This window comes from Leucoraja erinacea, chromosome 22, assembly GCF_028641065.1.
Source record: "Leucoraja erinacea ecotype New England chromosome 22, Leri_hhj_1, whole genome shotgun sequence".
Taxonomy (NCBI): Eukaryota; Metazoa; Chordata; class Chondrichthyes; order Rajiformes; family Rajidae; genus Leucoraja; species Leucoraja erinaceus.
This window is the reverse complement of record NC_073398.1, coordinates 5,312,133-5,331,656: the sequence shown is the minus strand read 5'-3', so window position 1 is coordinate 5,331,656 and position 19,524 is coordinate 5,312,133. Positions and strand designations below refer to the sequence as shown.

Here is a 19,524-nt window from a genome sequence, read left to right as displayed (position 1 = left end):
AAAATTCAGTATTTCAGTTCAAGGTCTTTGCATGGTCTTTCATTTTTCCTTCATTTCAGATTTCCAGTACGCGCCGATGATGATTTAAACTTGGTCAGATCCGAGATGGACCTGTTTAGAATAGTTAGGGACAGATGCACAGGATAAAACCAAAATGACTGACAGGGGCCAAGTACTTTTTGTAATGCTATTAAAATTCATGCAGCAGACATTATTTCTGGAAGATACACATTTACAGCTATTGAACATCTGGCAAATATGACGTTAAGGGATACTTGGATCAACTTCCATGTTTTAGAATTATGCTTGCAAGTCAATGCATAGCCAATTTCATAGATTGCAGTTCTCAATCTGAGGATTAATATTCTGTAAAATCATAAAGCAGGGAAAGTTGATTTGCGGGATCAAATATAGAAGATATTAATCCTCAAATAAGTGAAAGGAAGCTAGAAAAAAGTTGCCTCTTTGCACTCTGCTGGTGGTCTTTAAGCCTTGGATGTATGAACCAAACATCCAGACAAGAGAAAATGGTTGTGTTGAGATGAGTAAAGGTTGCCAAATAAAATATTACCGATTAGTTCACAAACTGATCTGTAGACTAACAAGCTGAGAGATAAACCAATTAACCTACTTTCTCCAGTGGCTAGCAAATCATGTTACACTTTCCCGTTTAGTTTAGAGATACAGTGCGGAAACAGGCCCTTCGGCCCACCGGGTCCGCACCGACCAGCAATCCCCACACACTAACACGATGCTACACACACACTGGGGACGATTTACATCTATACCAATCCAATTAGCCTACAAAACCTGCACATCTTTAGAGTGTTGGAGGAAACTGGCGCACCCAGGGGAAAACTCACACAGTCACAAGGAGAACGTACAAGCTCTTTACAGACAGAACCCATGGTCAGTATCACACCTGGGGGTCTCTGGCACTGTGAGACTGCAACTCTACTGCTGTGCCACTGTGCCGCCCTGCAAAAATGATCAACATTTCAAAAGCAGTGTAGCAGCCATTGTTTACCTGTAGGCGTCTGGCCAGAGCTTCATCCTCTTCTAATTGTGCAACACGGACATAGTTATCAGTCGGGTCATCATCTATTACTATTGGACTGTTCCATTCCCACCGATCAGACGATGCTTTCAACAAGAGATGGGACACATGGTGTAATGAGCCGAGTCGAACAAATATCAAGATACAACACATGTTTATTAAATCTACTTACAGCATAGATCTGCAGGACATTACAGTTCCTAGCAGCTACTCGTACTAACTAGCGTAGGCAAGCTCTTGATAATATAAAGCGCATTATAGGGAGTCACTTCTAACAAGCACTATAATTGGCTAGTAGGAACTAGCCAATCTACATCTTTCCTTGTAGAACCAAAAGGACCATCAGTGGCTAAGCAATATAGGTGGAACGTTAATAACACATTTGAGGAAGTTTGTAAAATTACACAAAATCACCGTATCTAATGGGAGGCCTGCAAACCCGTCCGGTGCGTGTGCAGTACGAATCCGCCTCGCCTACTTTCACCGGAGAATTCCCAGGCAGGGAATTGGGGAAACGACTGGGGACCCGACAGGCCTGGAAGGTGATGAGATAGGCAAGCTAGTCGCCAAACGCCACTGGGAGGCAACGGTGGAAACGTTTGCTGATAGTAGGGCCGCGGGACTGACCGTGGGAGGGTACACAAAACGAGAGACGTCTGGATACAGAGTCGCAGTTCCTTCACTGGAAGGATGTTGACGGTTGCGTCTGTAGATGGCTCCGTCCACTTCAACTAGATAAGAGCGCGCGAGGTTACTTGGCAGGGCCGTAGGCGTAACCCAGACGTGCATGGCCCTTGTTGGTCTGGAGATGAACCGCTTGTCCAAGTGCGAGAGGTTTAAGTGGCTTGCTGGATTTGTCAAAGAAGCGTTTCTGTGCGTCACGTTTGAATTGTAGTCATTTCTGGACAGCAGGCGGGGAACGAACTTGTGGCTGCAAAAGCTGCCGGGACAGGCAGGGGAGCACGGGTTTGGCGAGACATCAGTCGTTGGGCTGGGGACCCCAGTAACTGTGACTCCAAAGCTCAAGTCAATATATTAGAAACAGTCAAAACTGAGCAAAGTCAGTTAGTGTTACATACATATTTAGAGAATGGTGGCCTTGCAACCAAGAACGCTGCATATTTTATTGGGCACTAATTATCAATACAAGGGAGGAGCAAGTATTTGGTAGAGAACGTAATCAAACTTCAATTATTAAATAGTGGAAAAGTCCAACAACTGAAAGTTCACAAGTAGAATAAAGTCTACTCTGCCATTCAATCATGGCTGATCTAGCTTCCCCTCTCAAGCCCATTCTCCTGCCTTCTCCACATAAACCCCGACACTCATACGAATCAGAAATCTGACAACCAACATGTATTTAGGATGCATAGATCATCCGAGTCTCAGCTTATCCTGACGACAAATGACCTGGCCAAGCACCTTGATAGTAACATCATCACAGATTTAGTTGTGCTGGACTTTTCTAAAGCATTTGATGTCACACCAGAGACTGGTTCGGAAGCTTCTATGGTATTCGTTCCAACACGAAACGATGGATTTCCAGTTTCCTGACAAAACGTCTTCAGCGTGTGTGTGTGAACGGAAAGAGCTCCAATTGGCATCCAGTGTTGAGTGGTACACCTCAGGACACAGTACTTGGCCCACACCTATTTTTACTTTACATAAATGACATCCATGAAAAAGTCGCAAGTACGACCAGACTTTTCGCTGATGATTGTTTGCTGTACCGTCCAATTAAGTCAGCTGATGATGAAGATGCTCTCCAAAAGGATCTCGATACTATGGTTGAGTCGTCACAACAATGGGGCATGCAGTTCAACCCTTCCAAATGTGAAAGTATGCGTGTCACCGGAAAGAGGAATCCAGGCGAAACATCTTACAATATACTCGGTGCCACCCTTGAAGAATCCAAACAAACAAGTATCTTGGCATCAAATTGCACAATGATCTGCGTTGGAATGGTCAGACTCATCATGCAACAGTGAAAGCAACAGTTGTCCTAAACTTTCTGAGGCTCAACTTTCATCATTGTTCAACTTCTGTCAAGGAGAAGCTATACTTCACCCTCGTTAGACCTCATTTGGACTACGCAGTTGCAGCATGGGACCCATACACAAATAAAAACATTTCTTCCATCGAACGTGTCCAAAGACAGGCAGCTCGATTTGTTACTAACACCTATGAGAGAGAAGCGAGTGTCACCAAACTTCTGAATTCTCTTGGGTGGAACCCTCTCCAAGACAGACGTGAAGCTCACCGTTTGACCTGTTTTTACAAAATGTTAAATGGTCAGCTTGACATAGACTACAAGACCTACATCAAACCCAAACCAATTAGGAGCAGACGAGGGCATTCGATTCCAATTTGTGATCCCAGCTGCAAAAACAGATGTGTACAGCAATTCGCTCTTCCCCTGCACAATTAAAGCATGGAATAATCTCCACCCAACTATAGTTACCCAACCAGATGCAACTAAATTTAAAGTAGCTCTTTCTTCCCAATAACCCTTTCTGGCTTAAGCCCTCCCTTCACCACCTCCAGTTTAAATTTCATTTGGAATATTTTGGAGGACCAAGAAACCAAGAACCAAGAATCTCCACCTTAAAAATACCTATTGACGTGGCCTCCACAGCTGTCTGTGGCAATGAATTCCACAGATTCACCACCCTCTGACTAAAGAATTTCTTCCTCATCTCCTTTCTAAAGGTACGTCTTTATTCTGAGGCAATGGGACTCTGATCCTAGACTCCCCCACTAATGGAAACATCCTCTCCCCAGTCACTCTATCCAGGCCTTCCAAAGTAAATATACAATCTGATGTTTTACGACAAGTAATTATATATGCCACTGCCATTTTGTCCATCCAACAATACTCCAAGACTTGGATAGATGAGGCATTGCAAGAGCCAAATGTACACACAAGATTATTTTAATTCCACAAGCTTGCCCATTTTGGCTTTTTGGGGTTGTCCATTTAAAGAGCAATCGACAACACCTTCTTTGGACCTGGAACAAATGGATCCAATTGTGCACTTGAGCCTTGCAACCATGGTCCATCCCCCAAGTTACCAGACATCCACAATCGCTGCAGCAACTGCTTTAAACTGGCAAATTTGATCTCTCAAGAAAATACCCTGTCCAGCACTCAAGAAAAACATGCAAAGATCTATTTCAAGGGTTATCATTATTACATAGAAAAGAGGTGCAGGTGGAGGCATTTGGCCCTTCAAGCCAGCACTGCCATTCATCAGTAACCTGTGCCCATCTTCTCCCCATATCCCCTGAGCCCCGAGAGCTCTATCTAAATCTCGTTCAAATTCATCCAGTGAATTGGCCTCCACGGCCTTCTGTGGCAGAGAATGACACAAATTCACAACTCTGGGTGAAAAAGTTTCTCATCTCAGTTTTAAATGGCCTCCCCTTTATTCTTAGACTGCGGCACCTGGTTCTGGGCTCCCCCAACATTGGGAACATTTTTGCTCCATCTAACCCGTCTAGTCCTTTTATAATTTTATATGTTTCTATAAGATTCCCCCTCATCCTTCCAAATTCCAGTGAGTACAAGCCCATCTTTCCTCATATGACAGTCCCACCACCCCAGGGATTAACCTCATGAACCTACGCTTCACTGCCTCGATAGCAAGGATGTCCTTCCTCAAATTAGGAGACCAAAACTGCACATAATACTCCAGATGTAGTCTCACCAGGGCCCTGTACAACTGCAGAAGGACCTCTTAACTCCTATACTCTAATGCTCTTGTTATGAAGGCCAGCATACCATTAGCTTTCTTCACGGCCTGCTGTACCTGCATGTATACTTTCAGTGACTGGTGTACAAGGACACCCAGGTCTCATTGCACTTACCTTTTTTCTAATCTGACACCATTGAGATAATAATCTGCCTCCTTGTTCTTGCTGCCAAAGTGGATAACCTCACATTTATCTACATTATACTGCATCTGCCCACTCACTCAACCTGTCCAAGTCACCCTGCAACCTCCTAGCATCCTCTTTGCAGTTCACTCTGCCACCCAGCTTGGTGTCATCTGCAAATTTGCTAGTGTTACTTTTAATTCCATCATCTAAATCATTAATATATATTGTAAATAGTTGCGGCCCCAGCACCGAGCCTTGCGGCACGCCACTTGCCGCTGCCTGCCATTCTGACCCATTTATTCCTACTCTATTTCCTGTCATCCAACCAATTCTCTGTCAATACCCTACCCCTAATATCATGTGCTCTAATTTTGCCCACTAATCTCCTGTGTGGGACCTTATCAAAGGCTTGGAGGTAGCAGGGTGAAGGGAAGAATTGACCAGGGAGTTGCGGAGGGAGCGGTCTTTGCGGAAAGCAGACGGGGGGGGGAGATGGGAAGATGTGGCGAGTGGCGGGGTCACGTTAGAGGTGGCGAAAATGACAGAGGACTATTTGTTGTGTGTGACGGCTAGTGGGGTGGAAGGCGAGGACTAGGGGGACTCTGCCCTTGTTCCGATTGTGGGGGGGGGGGGGGGGGGGGGGGGGGGGGGTGGGGGGGGGGGGGGGGGGGGGGGAGCATGGGGAGAGAGAGCAGTGTTGCGGGGTATTAAAAGCCTCAACTATGGTAGGGAAGTTGAGAGCCTCAACTATGGTAGGGAAACACCTGTTCCCTGAAGAATGAGGATATTTCCGATGCCCTGGTGTGGAACACCTCATCCTGGGGGCAGATGCGGCGTAGACGGAGGAATTGGGAGTGGGGGATGGAGTCCTTACAGGAAGCAGGGTGGGAAGAAGTGTAGTCTAGATAGCCATGGGAGTCAGTGGGTTTATAGTGGATGTCGGTCAAAAGTCTATCATGTGCGATGGAGATAGTGAGGTCAAGAAATGGTAGGGAAGTGTCGGAAATGGTCCAGGTGTATTTGAGTGCCAAATGGAAGTTAGTGGCGAAGTTGATGAAGTTAGTGAATTGTATGTGGGTGCAGGGTGCACCAATGCAAATCGTCGATGTAGCGGAGGTAGAGGTCGGGGATGGGGCCCTGGTACGTCTCGAAGGAGGATTGTTCGACGTCCCTACAAAGAGGCAGGCATAGCTGGGGCCCATGCGCGTGCCCATAACTATGCCTTGTGGTCAGGGATGGGGCCCTGGTATGTCTCGAACAAGGATTGTTCCCTCTTGTCAAAGGCTTTCTGAAAGTCCAGATATGCTACATCCACTGGCTCTCCTTCATCCATTTTACATGTCACATTGTAAAAAAAAAAAACTGTTGATGACTGAATTCGTGGAAGGGATGCCACATGGAATATTGACTATTGTATGAAATCTACACAGATTAGTCATACAGGATGGAAACAAGCCCTTCGGCCCAACTTGCCCGCACTGAACAACATGTCCTTTCTGCATTAGTCCCATCTGCCTGCATTTGGTCCATATCCCACAAAACCCATCTTATCCATGTGCATAGCCAAATGTTTCTTAAATGTTGTTATCGTACCCGCCTCAACTACCTCCTCAGGCAGCTCATTCCAAACACTCATCCTTCGGAAAAAGTTACCCCTCGGGTTCACATCAAATCTTTCCCCCCTCACCTTAACCCAATGTCCTCTGGTTTTGGAATCCCCTATTCTGGTCAAGAACTCTTGGGTAGTGTACAGAGTTTGCATGTTCTCCCTGTGACTGGGTTTCTTGCAGATGCTCCGGTTTCCTCCCACACTCCAAAGACATGCAAGTCTGCAAGTTAATTGGCTTCTATAAATTGTCTCCCAAAATGTAGGATGGAAATAGTGTAAGGTCGACACAGACTCTATGGGCCAAAGGGCCATCTACACACAATATCTCCAAACTAGACTAGACATGTCTAATTACCTCAACATTGTATTTTACTCAAGATTCCAGCATGTGTAGTTCCTCATCTCTCCCTGAATCTTGCTGTCAAATTTTAGTATTGTTTGGGCAAGTTTCCCTTTCCACTGTATGGTCAAAACTATGCAATCTATTAAGAACCCATAACCATGTTGTTCAGTGTTCAGACAAGGGGTCACAGCTTAAGGATAAGGGGGAAATCCTTTAAAACCGAGATGAGAAGAACTTTTTTTACACAGAGAGTGGTGAATCTTTGGAACTCTCTGCCACAGAGGGTAGTTGAGGCCAGTTCATTGGCTATATTTAAGAGGGAGTTAGATGTGGCCCTTGTGGCTAAGGGGATCAGGGGGTATGGAGAGAAGGCAGATACAGGATACTGAGTTGGATGATCAGCCATGATCATTTGAATGGCGGTGCAGGCTCGAAGGGCCGAATGGCCTACTCCTGCACCTAATTTCTATGTTTCTATGTTAAATTACAGACCACAAGAAATGCAGGATTATACAAGATGCCAGCAGATTCACGGGCTGAAATAATAACCTGTTCTGATCCAGGGTTTATCAAGTCAGCATCTGATCAGTGCTCAGAATTGCACCATTATTTAATCGTGAAAGATACAGAAACTTACCCACTATTTCACTGCTCTCCTCCACGAGATCAATCCAGTCACTTATACCGTGCGTTAATGTAGCTGAACTTGATGTTTCTGTTAGCCTCAATGAAGCAGACACTGAAGAGTGTAGGGGTGATAGAAATCCAAAGGAAGTTCTCACTGAATGCAGACACTCATTTTCCTTCGAATGTGTATTGTTGATCCCATGTGCTGCAGGACTCTGTGACTTTGAGTTGCTGGCAGTCGTCAAACTTGCAGAACTTGTTGACCTGGCCCTTTTCATTGCTGGCGACTGTGAAGAACTAGGAACGGTTAAGGACAAACGGCAATTTTTGTTAATGCGGTTTCCTTGAACAGGAAAGATCGTGGAAACTCTGGGCTTGGGTGATGGTGTTGGCTTTCTAGCAGGATATTTCTTTCTTAGTTCGTTCAAAAGTTCTTTATAAGCAGGGTCTATTTTCGTGGATTTAGAAGCTGTGTTCAAGCTTGTCGACTTGGTACCGGATACTGAACGTGGGGAAGACAAATTTTGTTTTTGTTTTAAATGCACTGGAGTTTTCTGTCGCAGACAAGAAGGTGGTGTTTCCTCCACAAATAACTGCTTAGAACACCGAGGCGTCAGAATTGCAGTATTCATAACAAGGCACTTCTTGGATGAATGGGTTGCACTCTTAATAGCCTAAAATTAAAGGGAAAAAAACATTTAATGTTGCTGAATGCTTCTACCTTAATGACGTTAGACTCAATGAAAAATATTAAGAAGGATAGTAGAAGCTTATTTAGGTATGTGAAGAGGAAAAAACTAGTTAAGGCTAAAGTTGGACCTTTGAAGACAAAACATTAATTATGGGGAACAAGGAAATGGCAGATGAGTTAAACAGGTATTTTGGATTTGTCCTCATTGAGGACACTAACAATCTCCCTGATGTACTAGTGGCCAGAGGATCTAGGGTGACGGGGGAACTGAAGGAGATTCACATTAGGCAGGAAATGGTGTTGGGTCGACTGATGGGACTGAAGGCTGATAAATCCCCAGGGCCTGATGATCTGCATCCCATTAAGGAAGTGGCTCAAGAAATTGTGATCATTTTCCAATGTTCTATAGACTAAGGATAAGTTCCTGTGGATTGGAGGGTAGCGAATGGTGTCCCACTCTTTAAGAAGGGTAGTAGAGAGAAAACAGGGAATTATAGACCAGTTAGTCTGACTAGCCTGCTATATCAGTGGTAGGGAAGATGCTGAAGTAAATAATAAGTATGGACAAGTCTATGAAGCGAAGGGGAAATCATGCTTGCTAATCTTCTGGAATTTTTTGAAGATGTAACTAGGAAAATGGACAAGGGAGAGCCAGTGGATATAGTGTACCTGGACTTTCAGAAAGCATTTAATAAAGGGCCTGTCCCACTTTCACGACCTCTGCCAAGTTTGCCTTTGACTCATACTTGCAGCATGGTCGTCACGAGGTCATAGGTAGGTCGTAGCAGGCCGTGATGCTAGTCGTAGGTACTCGTGGCATCAAGTGGGTCGGGGCATTTTTTTCCAGCATGATGAAAAATGTCCACGATTAAAAAAGGTTGTGAATTAGGTCGTGAAAATGGGACAGCCCCTTAAGGTTCCACATAGGGGATTAGTGGGCAAAATTAGAGCACATGGTATTGGGGGTAGGGTGCTGACATGGATAGAAAATTGGTTGGCAGACAGGAAACAAAAAGTGGGGATTAACAGGTGTGGGGTATCGCAAGGCTCGGTGCTGGGACCGCAGCTATTTACAACATATATTAATGATTGAGATGAAGGAATTAAATTAGCATTAACATTAGCCGAAGTAACATTAGCAAATTTGCAGATAACAGAAAGCTGGGTGGCAGTGTGAACTATGAGGATGCTATGAGGATTCAGGGTGACTTGGACAGGTTGAGTGAGTGGGCAGATGCAGTTTAATGTGGATAAATGTGAGGTTATCCACTTTGGTGGCAAAAACAGGAAGGCAGATTATTATCTAAATGGTGTCAGATTAGCAAAAAGGGAAGTGCAATGAGACCTGGAGCATTGTGTGCAGTTTTAGTCTCCAAACTTGAGGAAGGATATTCTTGCTATTGAGGGAGTGCAGCGGAGGTTCACAAGGTTAATTCCCGGGGTGGCGGGGCTGTCATATGTTGCTAGATTGGAACGGCTGGGCTTGTATACTCTTAAATTTAGAAGGACGAGGGGATCTTACTGAAACATAAGATTAAGGTTTTGGATACACTAGAGGCAGGAAACACACGTTTCCAATGTTGTGTCCAGAAACAAGGGCCATAGTTTTAGAGTAAGTGGTACGCCATTTAGAACAGAGATAAGGAAAAACTTTTTCACACAGAGAGTAGAGAGTAATGCCAAATGCGGATGGCATTGGGAGAAAAACCTCAAATGGCAAATCCACAAGACCACCATCAAGAACAGAAAAAGGTCATTAGACTGCAAGCCTGCGCTCTCATGCAGTACAATTATGGCTGATCTAACATCATGCAAGTCTACCACTCTGCCCTTCTCTCAATCTCAGTTCACTGAAAATCTTTTCACACAGAGGGCAGTGGAGGCTGGTTCTCCATATGCTTTCAAGAGAGTTAAATAGAGCTCTTAGGGACAGCGGAGTTAAGGGATATGGAGAGAAGGCAGGATTGGGGAAGATCAGCCATGATCACATTGAATGGCGGTGCTGGCTCGAAGGGCTGAATGGCCTACTCCTGCACCTATTGTCTATTGAAGTTTATTTCTGCATGGGCACAATTAGGACATGCTCTCTTGCTAATATGGCAACCCTTAAATCACTGCAGGACAGGATCTTCAGAAACAATGGCAGCAACTTTCAAGCCTTTGGTTCATAGACTTGTCCACACTTACCCACATATGAACAAGAGAAATATATAGATACCAGCAAGGCAAGAGGAAGCAAGGTCTAATATTGTGAATTACTTGCCAAAAAGCAAATGTACTGGAGAGTGTTATATCAAACACCCCACTACAAAAGTGGTGGTATAGTATGAACCCATAATTGAAGCAGGTACAAGGGTATGAAATAATCAGAGGTAGTAATACAAACTGGGGAAGAGTAGAGTAGTTCACACAATAAATAAGTTGTCACAAAAAATGCTGAAACAACAGGACATAGCCAAGCAAAGTATAGAATGGCAAACAACTTCAACCAGACATCATACATCAAGTGATCCAAAACACATTTCTTATTTGAAATATAGCCCCAAGCTTTAAAAAAAAAAAGGAACTAGCAGAGGGGCAAGTGTGTCAAGGTTGGAAAGTTAATGCAGGAATAGAGATTCAAAAATAAATACACAATTAATTCTCACTGGAGCGACAGTACAGACATGGATAACCAAAGCCAAGCATGAGATACGCATCTAAACAATTTTTACAGGACTCGACAGGATGGATGCAGGTGAACAGGCAAAGACCCCCAAAGTTATGGGATTGGGCTTTTTACAATTTGCCCATCTCAGGGTCTCATTCTGGCTCTCAAATTAATTGGGCCAGCAAAATCTACTTCTGCCAAATGTGGATGGCATTGGGAGGGAAAACCTCAAATGGCAAATCCACAAGACCACCATCAAGAACAGAAAAAGGCCATTAGAATGCAAGCCTGCGCTGCCATTCAGTACAATTATGACCTGATCTAACATCTTGCAAGCCTACCACTCTGCCCTTCCCTCAATCTCAGTTCACTGTTATCTGCATCAAGGAGACTCAATCCAAGGCATTTCAGACTCAAATGGGCACTTAGCACCAAGGCAATGACTTCACTTGAAGAAATAAGACCTCAGCATTTACCCCGTCTTGCCTTCCAAGAATCTAGTTTAATTCAGACCATCTCCAAACCACCCAGCATTTCATTGCGGGAAAAATCCTCCACACCAGAATCATGTAATCAATCATCTCCAAACTGCCTCAAGGACATGAATGCTATTTCTCTTCATTTATGTTTCTTTCGAAGTGAAGTTTTCATATTCCACACACACTATTTGCTATTCACCTTCAATGACAACATAAACATCCTCCATACAACCCGCCCTTTTATTTTTAGCTCACCTCACCAGTAAAATTTTCCTATGACACATTTGCTTCCAAGTCAGTATTACAAGCAGTCGTAGATCCAGCATTCATTTGGCCATTTTGTCAACCCAAAAATCTTCATGACCCCCACCTGCAGACTCCTACCTGGGCTCTTGCAACTGCAGCATCTTGTCAAAAGTGTTCTGGATGTTAAAATACATCTACTACATCCCCACTGTCTATTCTGATTCAGACTCAAACTTTAGTCAAACACAACATTTGTGAAGAGATCGTCAACTGCAATTTGATTTCACAAGTGTGCCATTATTGTTCCCCATGTAATTAAGGTGGTGGGTGCATGGAACAAGCTGCCAAAGGAGGTGGTTGAGGCAGGTATCATCACAATGTTTAAGAAACATTTAGATAGGAGCATGGATAGGACAGGTTTTGAGGGATATGGGCCAAACACATGCAGGTGGGACTAGTGCAGATGTGACATGTTAGCTGGTGTAGGCAAGTTGAGCCAAAGGGCTTGTTCCCATGCTGCAAGTCTTACACAACACACTTTAAACTAATTGGCCTTTAGTCAAATTCTCCCCACCCACCACCACCCTCAATGGAGTGTCACATTAGCACATCTGGAAAACAAATGCATTTACAACGTCAATATTTAAGTAGGATTTTAGGATGCATGCCACAAGCCACCCAAGCCTGTAACCCCAATAATTATCCCAGATGGCAATTCTGCTGTTACTCTCAAATGGGCCAGTTCATTGGCTATATTTAAGAGGGAGTTAGATGTGGCCCTTGTGGCTAAAGGGATCAGGGGGTATGGAGAGAAGGCAGGTACAGGATACGGAGTTGGATGATCAGCCATGATCATATTGAATGGCGGTGCAGGCTCGAAGGGCCGAATGGCCTACTCCTGCACCTATTTTCTATGTTTCTAAATCTGGGTCATCTATACTGTACTATTCCCATTTAAAATTACTCCCACCTTTCCCACTCCCACCTGTAGATGTACATTGCAAAGCAGAACCATCATGTAATATTATCCATCTCAAGCTCCTCTAATACAATGCAATCTTGGACTCCAGCTGATATTGGTATTTTCACCGCCCCCCAGCTGATTGATTCCGTATAGCTTCCCCACGCCTCCTCTACCCGGCTTCATCGTCTATCATCATTCACAACCCCCACCTGGAAACTCCCTCTCAGTCCAGCAATAACCTACTGGGTCATCTCACTCCCCTACTGTTTACCACAGATGCAGTACAACTTCCACTTTATATTTGGTTCTCAAGATGTGAAAACAGGTAGGCAGGCTTGTGCTGACAATAATGACTATGTCTTCCAAGTCTTTAATGAACTTTAATAAGCCTTGAATGCTTCAGTTAGAAGAAGTTTCCTTTTGCCTAAAGAGGAACAACTTTGGATTTGTTCATGTGAAATGCACTTACCATATTCTTGAATAGATTAAACAGTAAGGTACAGGGAGCATTACACTGTTCACAATGCCATGTATTTTAAATATTGTCAAGCTTGGATAAGGAATTTCCATTGTACTGTCCGTCATTCTTAAGCACAATGTCTTTACTATCTGAATGGTGGCCGATTAGGAAAAGGGGAGATGCAACGAGACCTGGGTGTCATGGTACACCAGTCATTGAAAGTAGGAATGCAGGTGCAGCAGACAGTGAAGAAAGCAAATGGTATGTTAGCAATCATAGCAAAAGGATTTGAGTATAAGAGCAAGGAGGTTCTACTGCAGTTGTACAGGGTCTTGGTGAGACCACACCTGGAGTATTGCGTGTAGTTTTGGTCTCCTAATCTGAGGAAAGACATTCTTGCCATAGAGGGAGTATAGAGAAGGTTCACCAGACTGATTCCTGGGATGGCAGGACTTTCATATGAAGAAAGACTGGATAGACTTGGCTTGTACACGCTAGAATTCAGAAGATTGAGGTGGGATCTTATAGAAACTTACAAAATTCTTAAGGGGTTGGACAGGCTAGATGCAGGAAGATTATTCCGGATATAACCATATAACAATTACAGCACGGAAACAGGCCATCTCGGCCCTACAAGTCCGTGCCGAACAACTATTTTTTGCCCTTAGTCCTACCTGCCTGCACTCATACCATAACCCTCCATTCCCTTCTCATCCATATGCCTATCCAATTTATTTTTAAATGATACCAATGAACCTGCCTCCACCACTTCCACTGGAAGCTCATTCCACACCGCTACCACTCTCTGAGTAAAGAAGTTCCCCCTCATATTACCTCTAAACTTCTGTCCTTTAATTCCGATGTTGGGGAAGTCCAGAACTAGGGGTCACAGTTTAAGGATAAGAGGGAAGTCTTTTAGGACCGAGATGAGAAAATCATTTTTTACACAGAGTGGTGAATCTGTGGAATTCTCTGCCACAGAAGGTAGTTGAGGCCAGTTCATTGGCTATATTTAAGAGGGAGTTAGATGTGGCCCTTGTGGCTAAAGGGATCAGGAGGTATGGGGAGAAGGCAGGGATGGGATACCGAGTTGGATGATCAGCCATGATCATATCGAATGGCGGTGCAGGCTCGAAGGGCCGAATGTCCTACTCCTGCACCTATTTTCTATGTTTCTATGTCTTGTTCTTCTACAACACACCAAGGTCAATAGGTTGGAAGGCTCCAAGTAAGGAAGCAATGGAAGCCGTACACCTATAAGTGCCATCTCTAGCCCAGAGATGTTGGTGCCTCAAATCATTTCATGTCCCTCAACCTATCAAACTCAAAATGTTGTGCTACCAGGAAGATCGGTTGTCTTGTCAATGACAGACAATCCAGCGGCACAGCGGTAGAGTTGCTTCCTCACGGCGCCAGAGACCCAAGTTCGATCCTGATTACAGGTGCTGCCTGTACAGAATTTCTACGTTCTCCCTGTGACCCATTCGGTTTCCTCCCACATTCTGAAGAGGCACCGGTTTGATTACATTTAATGGGGTTCTGTAAATTTTCCAGAGTGCACAGGATAGAGGTAGGGTATAGGTGATTGCTGGTCGGTATGGACTCGGTGGGCTGAAGGGCCAATTTCCACGCTGCATCCCTAAACTACACTGCATACTTTGCTGAATATCTTGATAATCAACACCTTGCCCCAAATAATGCAAACAACCTCACATTTTCTGAATGCATTCTTGCTCACTATAGAGATAACCCATGTTCCTTACTGGAAATTTAAAGCCTACTCCCACAGCATTCAATACAGCAAGCATTTTGCAAGGTAGCATTCAAGATCTGAGTGCATAGAAAGGTACTGCAGATGCAGGTTTATTCTGAAGATAGAGACACAAAGTACTCGAGTAACTCAGCAGGTGAGGCAGCATCGCCGGAGAAAAAGGATGGGAGACATTTCAGGTCGGGGGCCCTGCTTCAATCTGAAGGGTCCCAACCCAAAGCGACACCCATCCTTTTTCTCCAGACCCACTGAGTTATTCAAGAACCAAGTGTTTGGATATAGGAGAGTTAGTGATTGTTTAAACTGGTCTTTGTGTTAACCATGAGAAGCAATGTTAGGATTACAAGTGCAAGATAAAGAGGCCAACTCACAGATCTGGGTTTTCTCCCATCATAAGCAATGCTCCTATCCTGGACTGCAGCTGCTGCTTGGTAAGGCTGACTGTTTTGCTTGGAAAACGTGGGGCTTAAAATAAGAGGGACAACAGGTGAGCAAAATAGAGGCTAGATAGATGAACAAAGCAATCTGTAGTAATGTTTTGCTGAGTGTTACAAGATCTTTTATACCTGGGGGTCTCAGGAATTTCAAAGTCAGAGTCCCAATCAAATAAACATCCTTCATTTAACGGATTTATTTCTTCACAAGATTCATTTCCTTCCTGTCCATCCAAAGTCTGGTTCATGATGAGTGGATTTAACAGTCAAAACCTACAGAGGTCCCATTAACTGGAATGCGTCACAAAACGTAGGTCGTCTGCTGTTTATGGCAAACCTGGCTCCAGTGCAATCCTCAGGATCTGCATCAAACGGATGAAACGGTTACAATGCAGCTATAAAGATGCCTGTACCGTCACGTCCGACAGTCACTGAACATGGAAAAATGGTGAAATGAAATCTCCCTTAAACACACAGAACTCAGTTTGAAAAGAAAGCACAAGATCATGACAGTTGTTTCACACAAACTCTATTCTGACTTCAAAGTGCATTGTTCAGATTTCAATGACGTTCCATTTAATTGTATGCACAAGCAATCATCAGCCAGAGTATTGAGTACAGAAAGTAGACAAAAGTGCTGGAGAAACTCAGCGGGTGCAGCAGCATCTATGGAGCGAAGGAAATAGGCAACGTTTCGGGCCGAAACCCTTCTTCAGATTTCCTTTGCTCCATAGATGCTGCTGCACCCGCTGAGTTTCTCCAGCACTTTTATCTACCTTCGATTTTCCTTATTAAACATATTGAGTACAGAAGTTGGGAGGTCATGTTGCAGTCATACAAGATGTTGATGAGTCCAAATTTAGAGTATTGCGTTCAGTTCTGGGCACCGTGTTATAGGAAAAATGGTATCAAATTGGAAAGGGTACAGAGAAGATTTGCAAGGATGTTGCCAGGACTAGAGGGTCTGATCTATAGGGATAGGTTGATCAGGCTGGGACTCTATTCCTTGCAGTGCAGAAGGTTGAGGGATGATCTTATAGAGGTGTATAAAAATCATGAGAGGAATAGATTGGATAGAGGCACAGAGGCTCTTGCCTAGAGTAGGGGAATCAAGAGCCAGACTGGTTTACAGTAGAGGGGGAAAGATTTAATAGGAATCTGAGAGGTAACTTATTCACATAAAGGATGGTGGGTGTATGGAACGAGCTGCCAGAGGAGGTAGTTGAGGCATGTACTATTGTAATTGTTAAGAAACATTTAGACAGGTATGCAAGTAGGACAGGTTCAGAAGGATATGGGCCAAACGCAGGCATGCGGGACTATGTAGATGGGACATGTTGGTCGGTCAAAGGGCCCGTTTCCACACAGGACATGCCATTAAGTTTCCTCCCACATCCCCAATACATGCAGGTTGCCAGACTAATTGGTCACTGTAAATTGCCCCCATTGTGCAGGTGGGTGGCTGAATCTGACAAGAGTTGATCAGGGTCTGCAAAGACTAAAAAGATCGAGAATAAACAGAATTAGTATAAATTGGTTGATGACTAGCCAAATTAACACATCCACCATACAAGCCAAAATATTTTGCTTTGATACAAGAATAGTACCTGATCAGTCTCCTTTTATAGATAATTGGGAGGAATTTAAATTGATAGAATGGGTTGGACAACATATACAATATTCATATACAATACATACAAACTTCTACAAACACTCCCTTCCTATCAGTTTTACCCTCCCTCCTCAACTAAAAGTCAGGTAACCTATTTTCACAATGATGCATCTCTCTTGGGATCACTCTGAACCTAGCCAATAAGCAGCCTATCATGGAACTTAGACAAAAATGCTGGAGAAATTTGGCGTGTGAGGCAGCATCTTTGGAGCGAAGTAAATAGGCAACGTGTCAGGCCAAAACCCTTCTTCAGACTCAATAGGCAACGTTTCGGGCCGAAACCCTGCTTCAAGTTTTCCTATCATGGAACTTCCCATCTGAAGTCATCTGTTGTCAGCCCTCATTCGTCTTTGTCTGTTGTTGGTTCATTTTTCTCAACACCCACCCCCCTGCCCCAGCCCACACATTCAGTCTAAAGAACCGTCACAACCTGAAACATCACTTATCCCATTTTCTCCAGAGGGCTGCCTGATCTGCTGAGTTTCTCCAGAATTCTGTACCTATCTTTCATATAAACCAGCCTTTGTAGTTCATTTTTATTACATACTAACCATTACTGGGCTCAAAAATGAGAATGTACTACTCTAAACAATACAAATATTTTTTAAGCCATACAGCAAATTAATGTGAACATAACAAAATTATGCTCTGGAAGGACAGAGGACTCGTGTTCCAGAACAAACCAATATACCTCATTTGTGCAAGAGTCTTTGAACACTAAAAGTAGAATTTTGCACTAGATTTTAAACTATTGCAACTGATAAAGCACTTTGGAAGTATAAACAAACCAATCATCCAAGATATTCAGGTTTAAGTATTTACAATTCCTACTGGTATCAGCCAAGTTTGCCTTGATTGTATTTATGTAACATTATCCAATTTGCGTAGCAAGGAACTAGAGATGCTGGCAAATACCGAAGATGGTATTTATTATCCAAATTGGTGGTAGTGAGTTGGCTTTCACTTCAAAAAATGATAATTGCGTTAAAAGGAATTGTATATGCTGGAGAAAGTCAAAGTGCTGGAGTAAATCAGCGGGTCAGGCCGAGAAAAAGTATGGTCACATTTCAGGGCAGGACCCTTCTTCAGACATCCAATTTGATGGAATAGCAGGCAAAAGAAAGGCTTCTCACTGTACCTTTTCCACTGTACATGTGACAATAATAAATCTAAACCTACAGGACAACTTAGGTCAGCCAGTCTCAATCACCAAGCTCACCCAGACTGGACTAGCCTTCCCCATAAAAAGAAAAAGCATTGCAGAACTTTTTGCAGTTTTTGTGCACATTTATTAAATCCAAAATACTTTTAAAAATTGGAAAAATCTTCCTCTTTGCTCCTGCTATATTGTACCGAGAGTTTGACTTGATCGTATTTCCATACAGTATTATCTGCTCTGATAGCAGGCTAAACAAACTAGCATTGGTACCAATGTTCTGCACTCTATATTGTCCCATTTGCTCTATCTTTTGTACAAGTATCTGGCTTGATAGCATAAGAAAGAAAAGCTGTTTAATGTACCTTCTTCGCAGTGCACATGACATCATAGTCATTCCACTGACTTGACAGTATGCAACAAAAAGCTCCTCAGTGTATCTCAGTACACTAAACAATAAACCTAAACCTGCAGGACTCTTAATCACCAACCTCAGCCAGGGTGGGCAGCCATTTCAAAAATAAAGTCATTACAGGCAGCCTTTTGGTAAACTAGCATTAGTAGCAATATTCTGCACCCTGCAAAGGCAGATGCAAATATTACTGAGTAGGACACTATTGAATGTGTAGTGTAAATCTGTTGTTGATCATTGGCAAATTTGGTGGGCTAACACATTTTCTCCTCTAAAAAGAGTTGGTTTACACAAGAATTGTACCAAATCAATGTCATTCTCTTTAAATAGTATGGGTACAAATGGGTTGAACATTTTTACCGAGACTCTCAGTAAACTCGCGTTAGCACCAATATTCTGCACTCTGGATTATCTTCTTTGTTCTATCTGATCTGTTTGGACAGCATGCAAAACAAAACTTTTCACTGTATCTCAGCACACACTATAATAGTAATAAACCAAAATCCAGGACCAAGGACCACCTTGTTGAGGTGCAGCAGATAATCAGCATCTGTGGAGATAAAGACTAAACACAGAATTAGAGGTTGATGGCTGGCAGATTTAGTGGGATGACGCATTCGTTGCCACAATTCCCTCCCCAAAGAGATACAAGGACCCAAAATGCTGGAGTAACTCAGCGGGTCAGGCAGCATCTCCGGAGCAAAGGAATAGGTGACTTTGCAAGTCATGACCCTTCTTCAGACCAAGAGAGGGGGAAAAAGAATCTAGAGACATGAAAGGGTCCAGAACAATTCCCAGGCAACACCAATGACTCAAGAAAAGTGCACCAAAATGTCACCTATTCCTTTTCTCCAGATATGCTGCCTGGTCCACTGAGTTGCACTAGCATTGCATGTCTATTTTCAGTGTAAACCAGCATCTACAGTTCCTTACTACAAATAAAAGTGCCAGTCAGGCTGCATTGTGTGTGGTTCACTGTATGTGTAGAAATTAACAGGAGATGCTGCCTTATACTAGAAATAGACACAAAGTGCTGGAATAACTCAGCAGATGAGGCAGCGCCTCTGGAGAAAA

At 43.5% G+C, this 19,524-nt stretch overlaps 1 protein-coding gene across 1 annotated transcript in view; it reads right to left on the bottom strand.

Annotated features, from left to right (window-relative positions):
• Nucleotides 1–19,524, bottom strand: part of si:ch211-59o9.10 (uncharacterized protein LOC561841 homolog) — a 29,743-nt gene that overhangs the window by 9,300 nt on the left and 919 nt on the right. The window contains exons 2-5 of the mRNA XM_055652822.1: nt 15,343–15,572; nt 15,148–15,241; nt 7,526–8,189; nt 1,028–1,143 (exon numbers count right to left, since the gene is read on the bottom strand). Of these exons, the coding sequence (XP_055508797.1) occupies nt 1,028–1,143; nt 7,526–8,189; nt 15,148–15,241; nt 15,343–15,458 (990 nt within the window). The 5' untranslated portion in view covers nt 15,459–15,572. The remainder of the gene's footprint in view (nt 1–1,027; nt 1,144–7,525; nt 8,190–15,147; nt 15,242–15,342; nt 15,573–19,524) is intronic.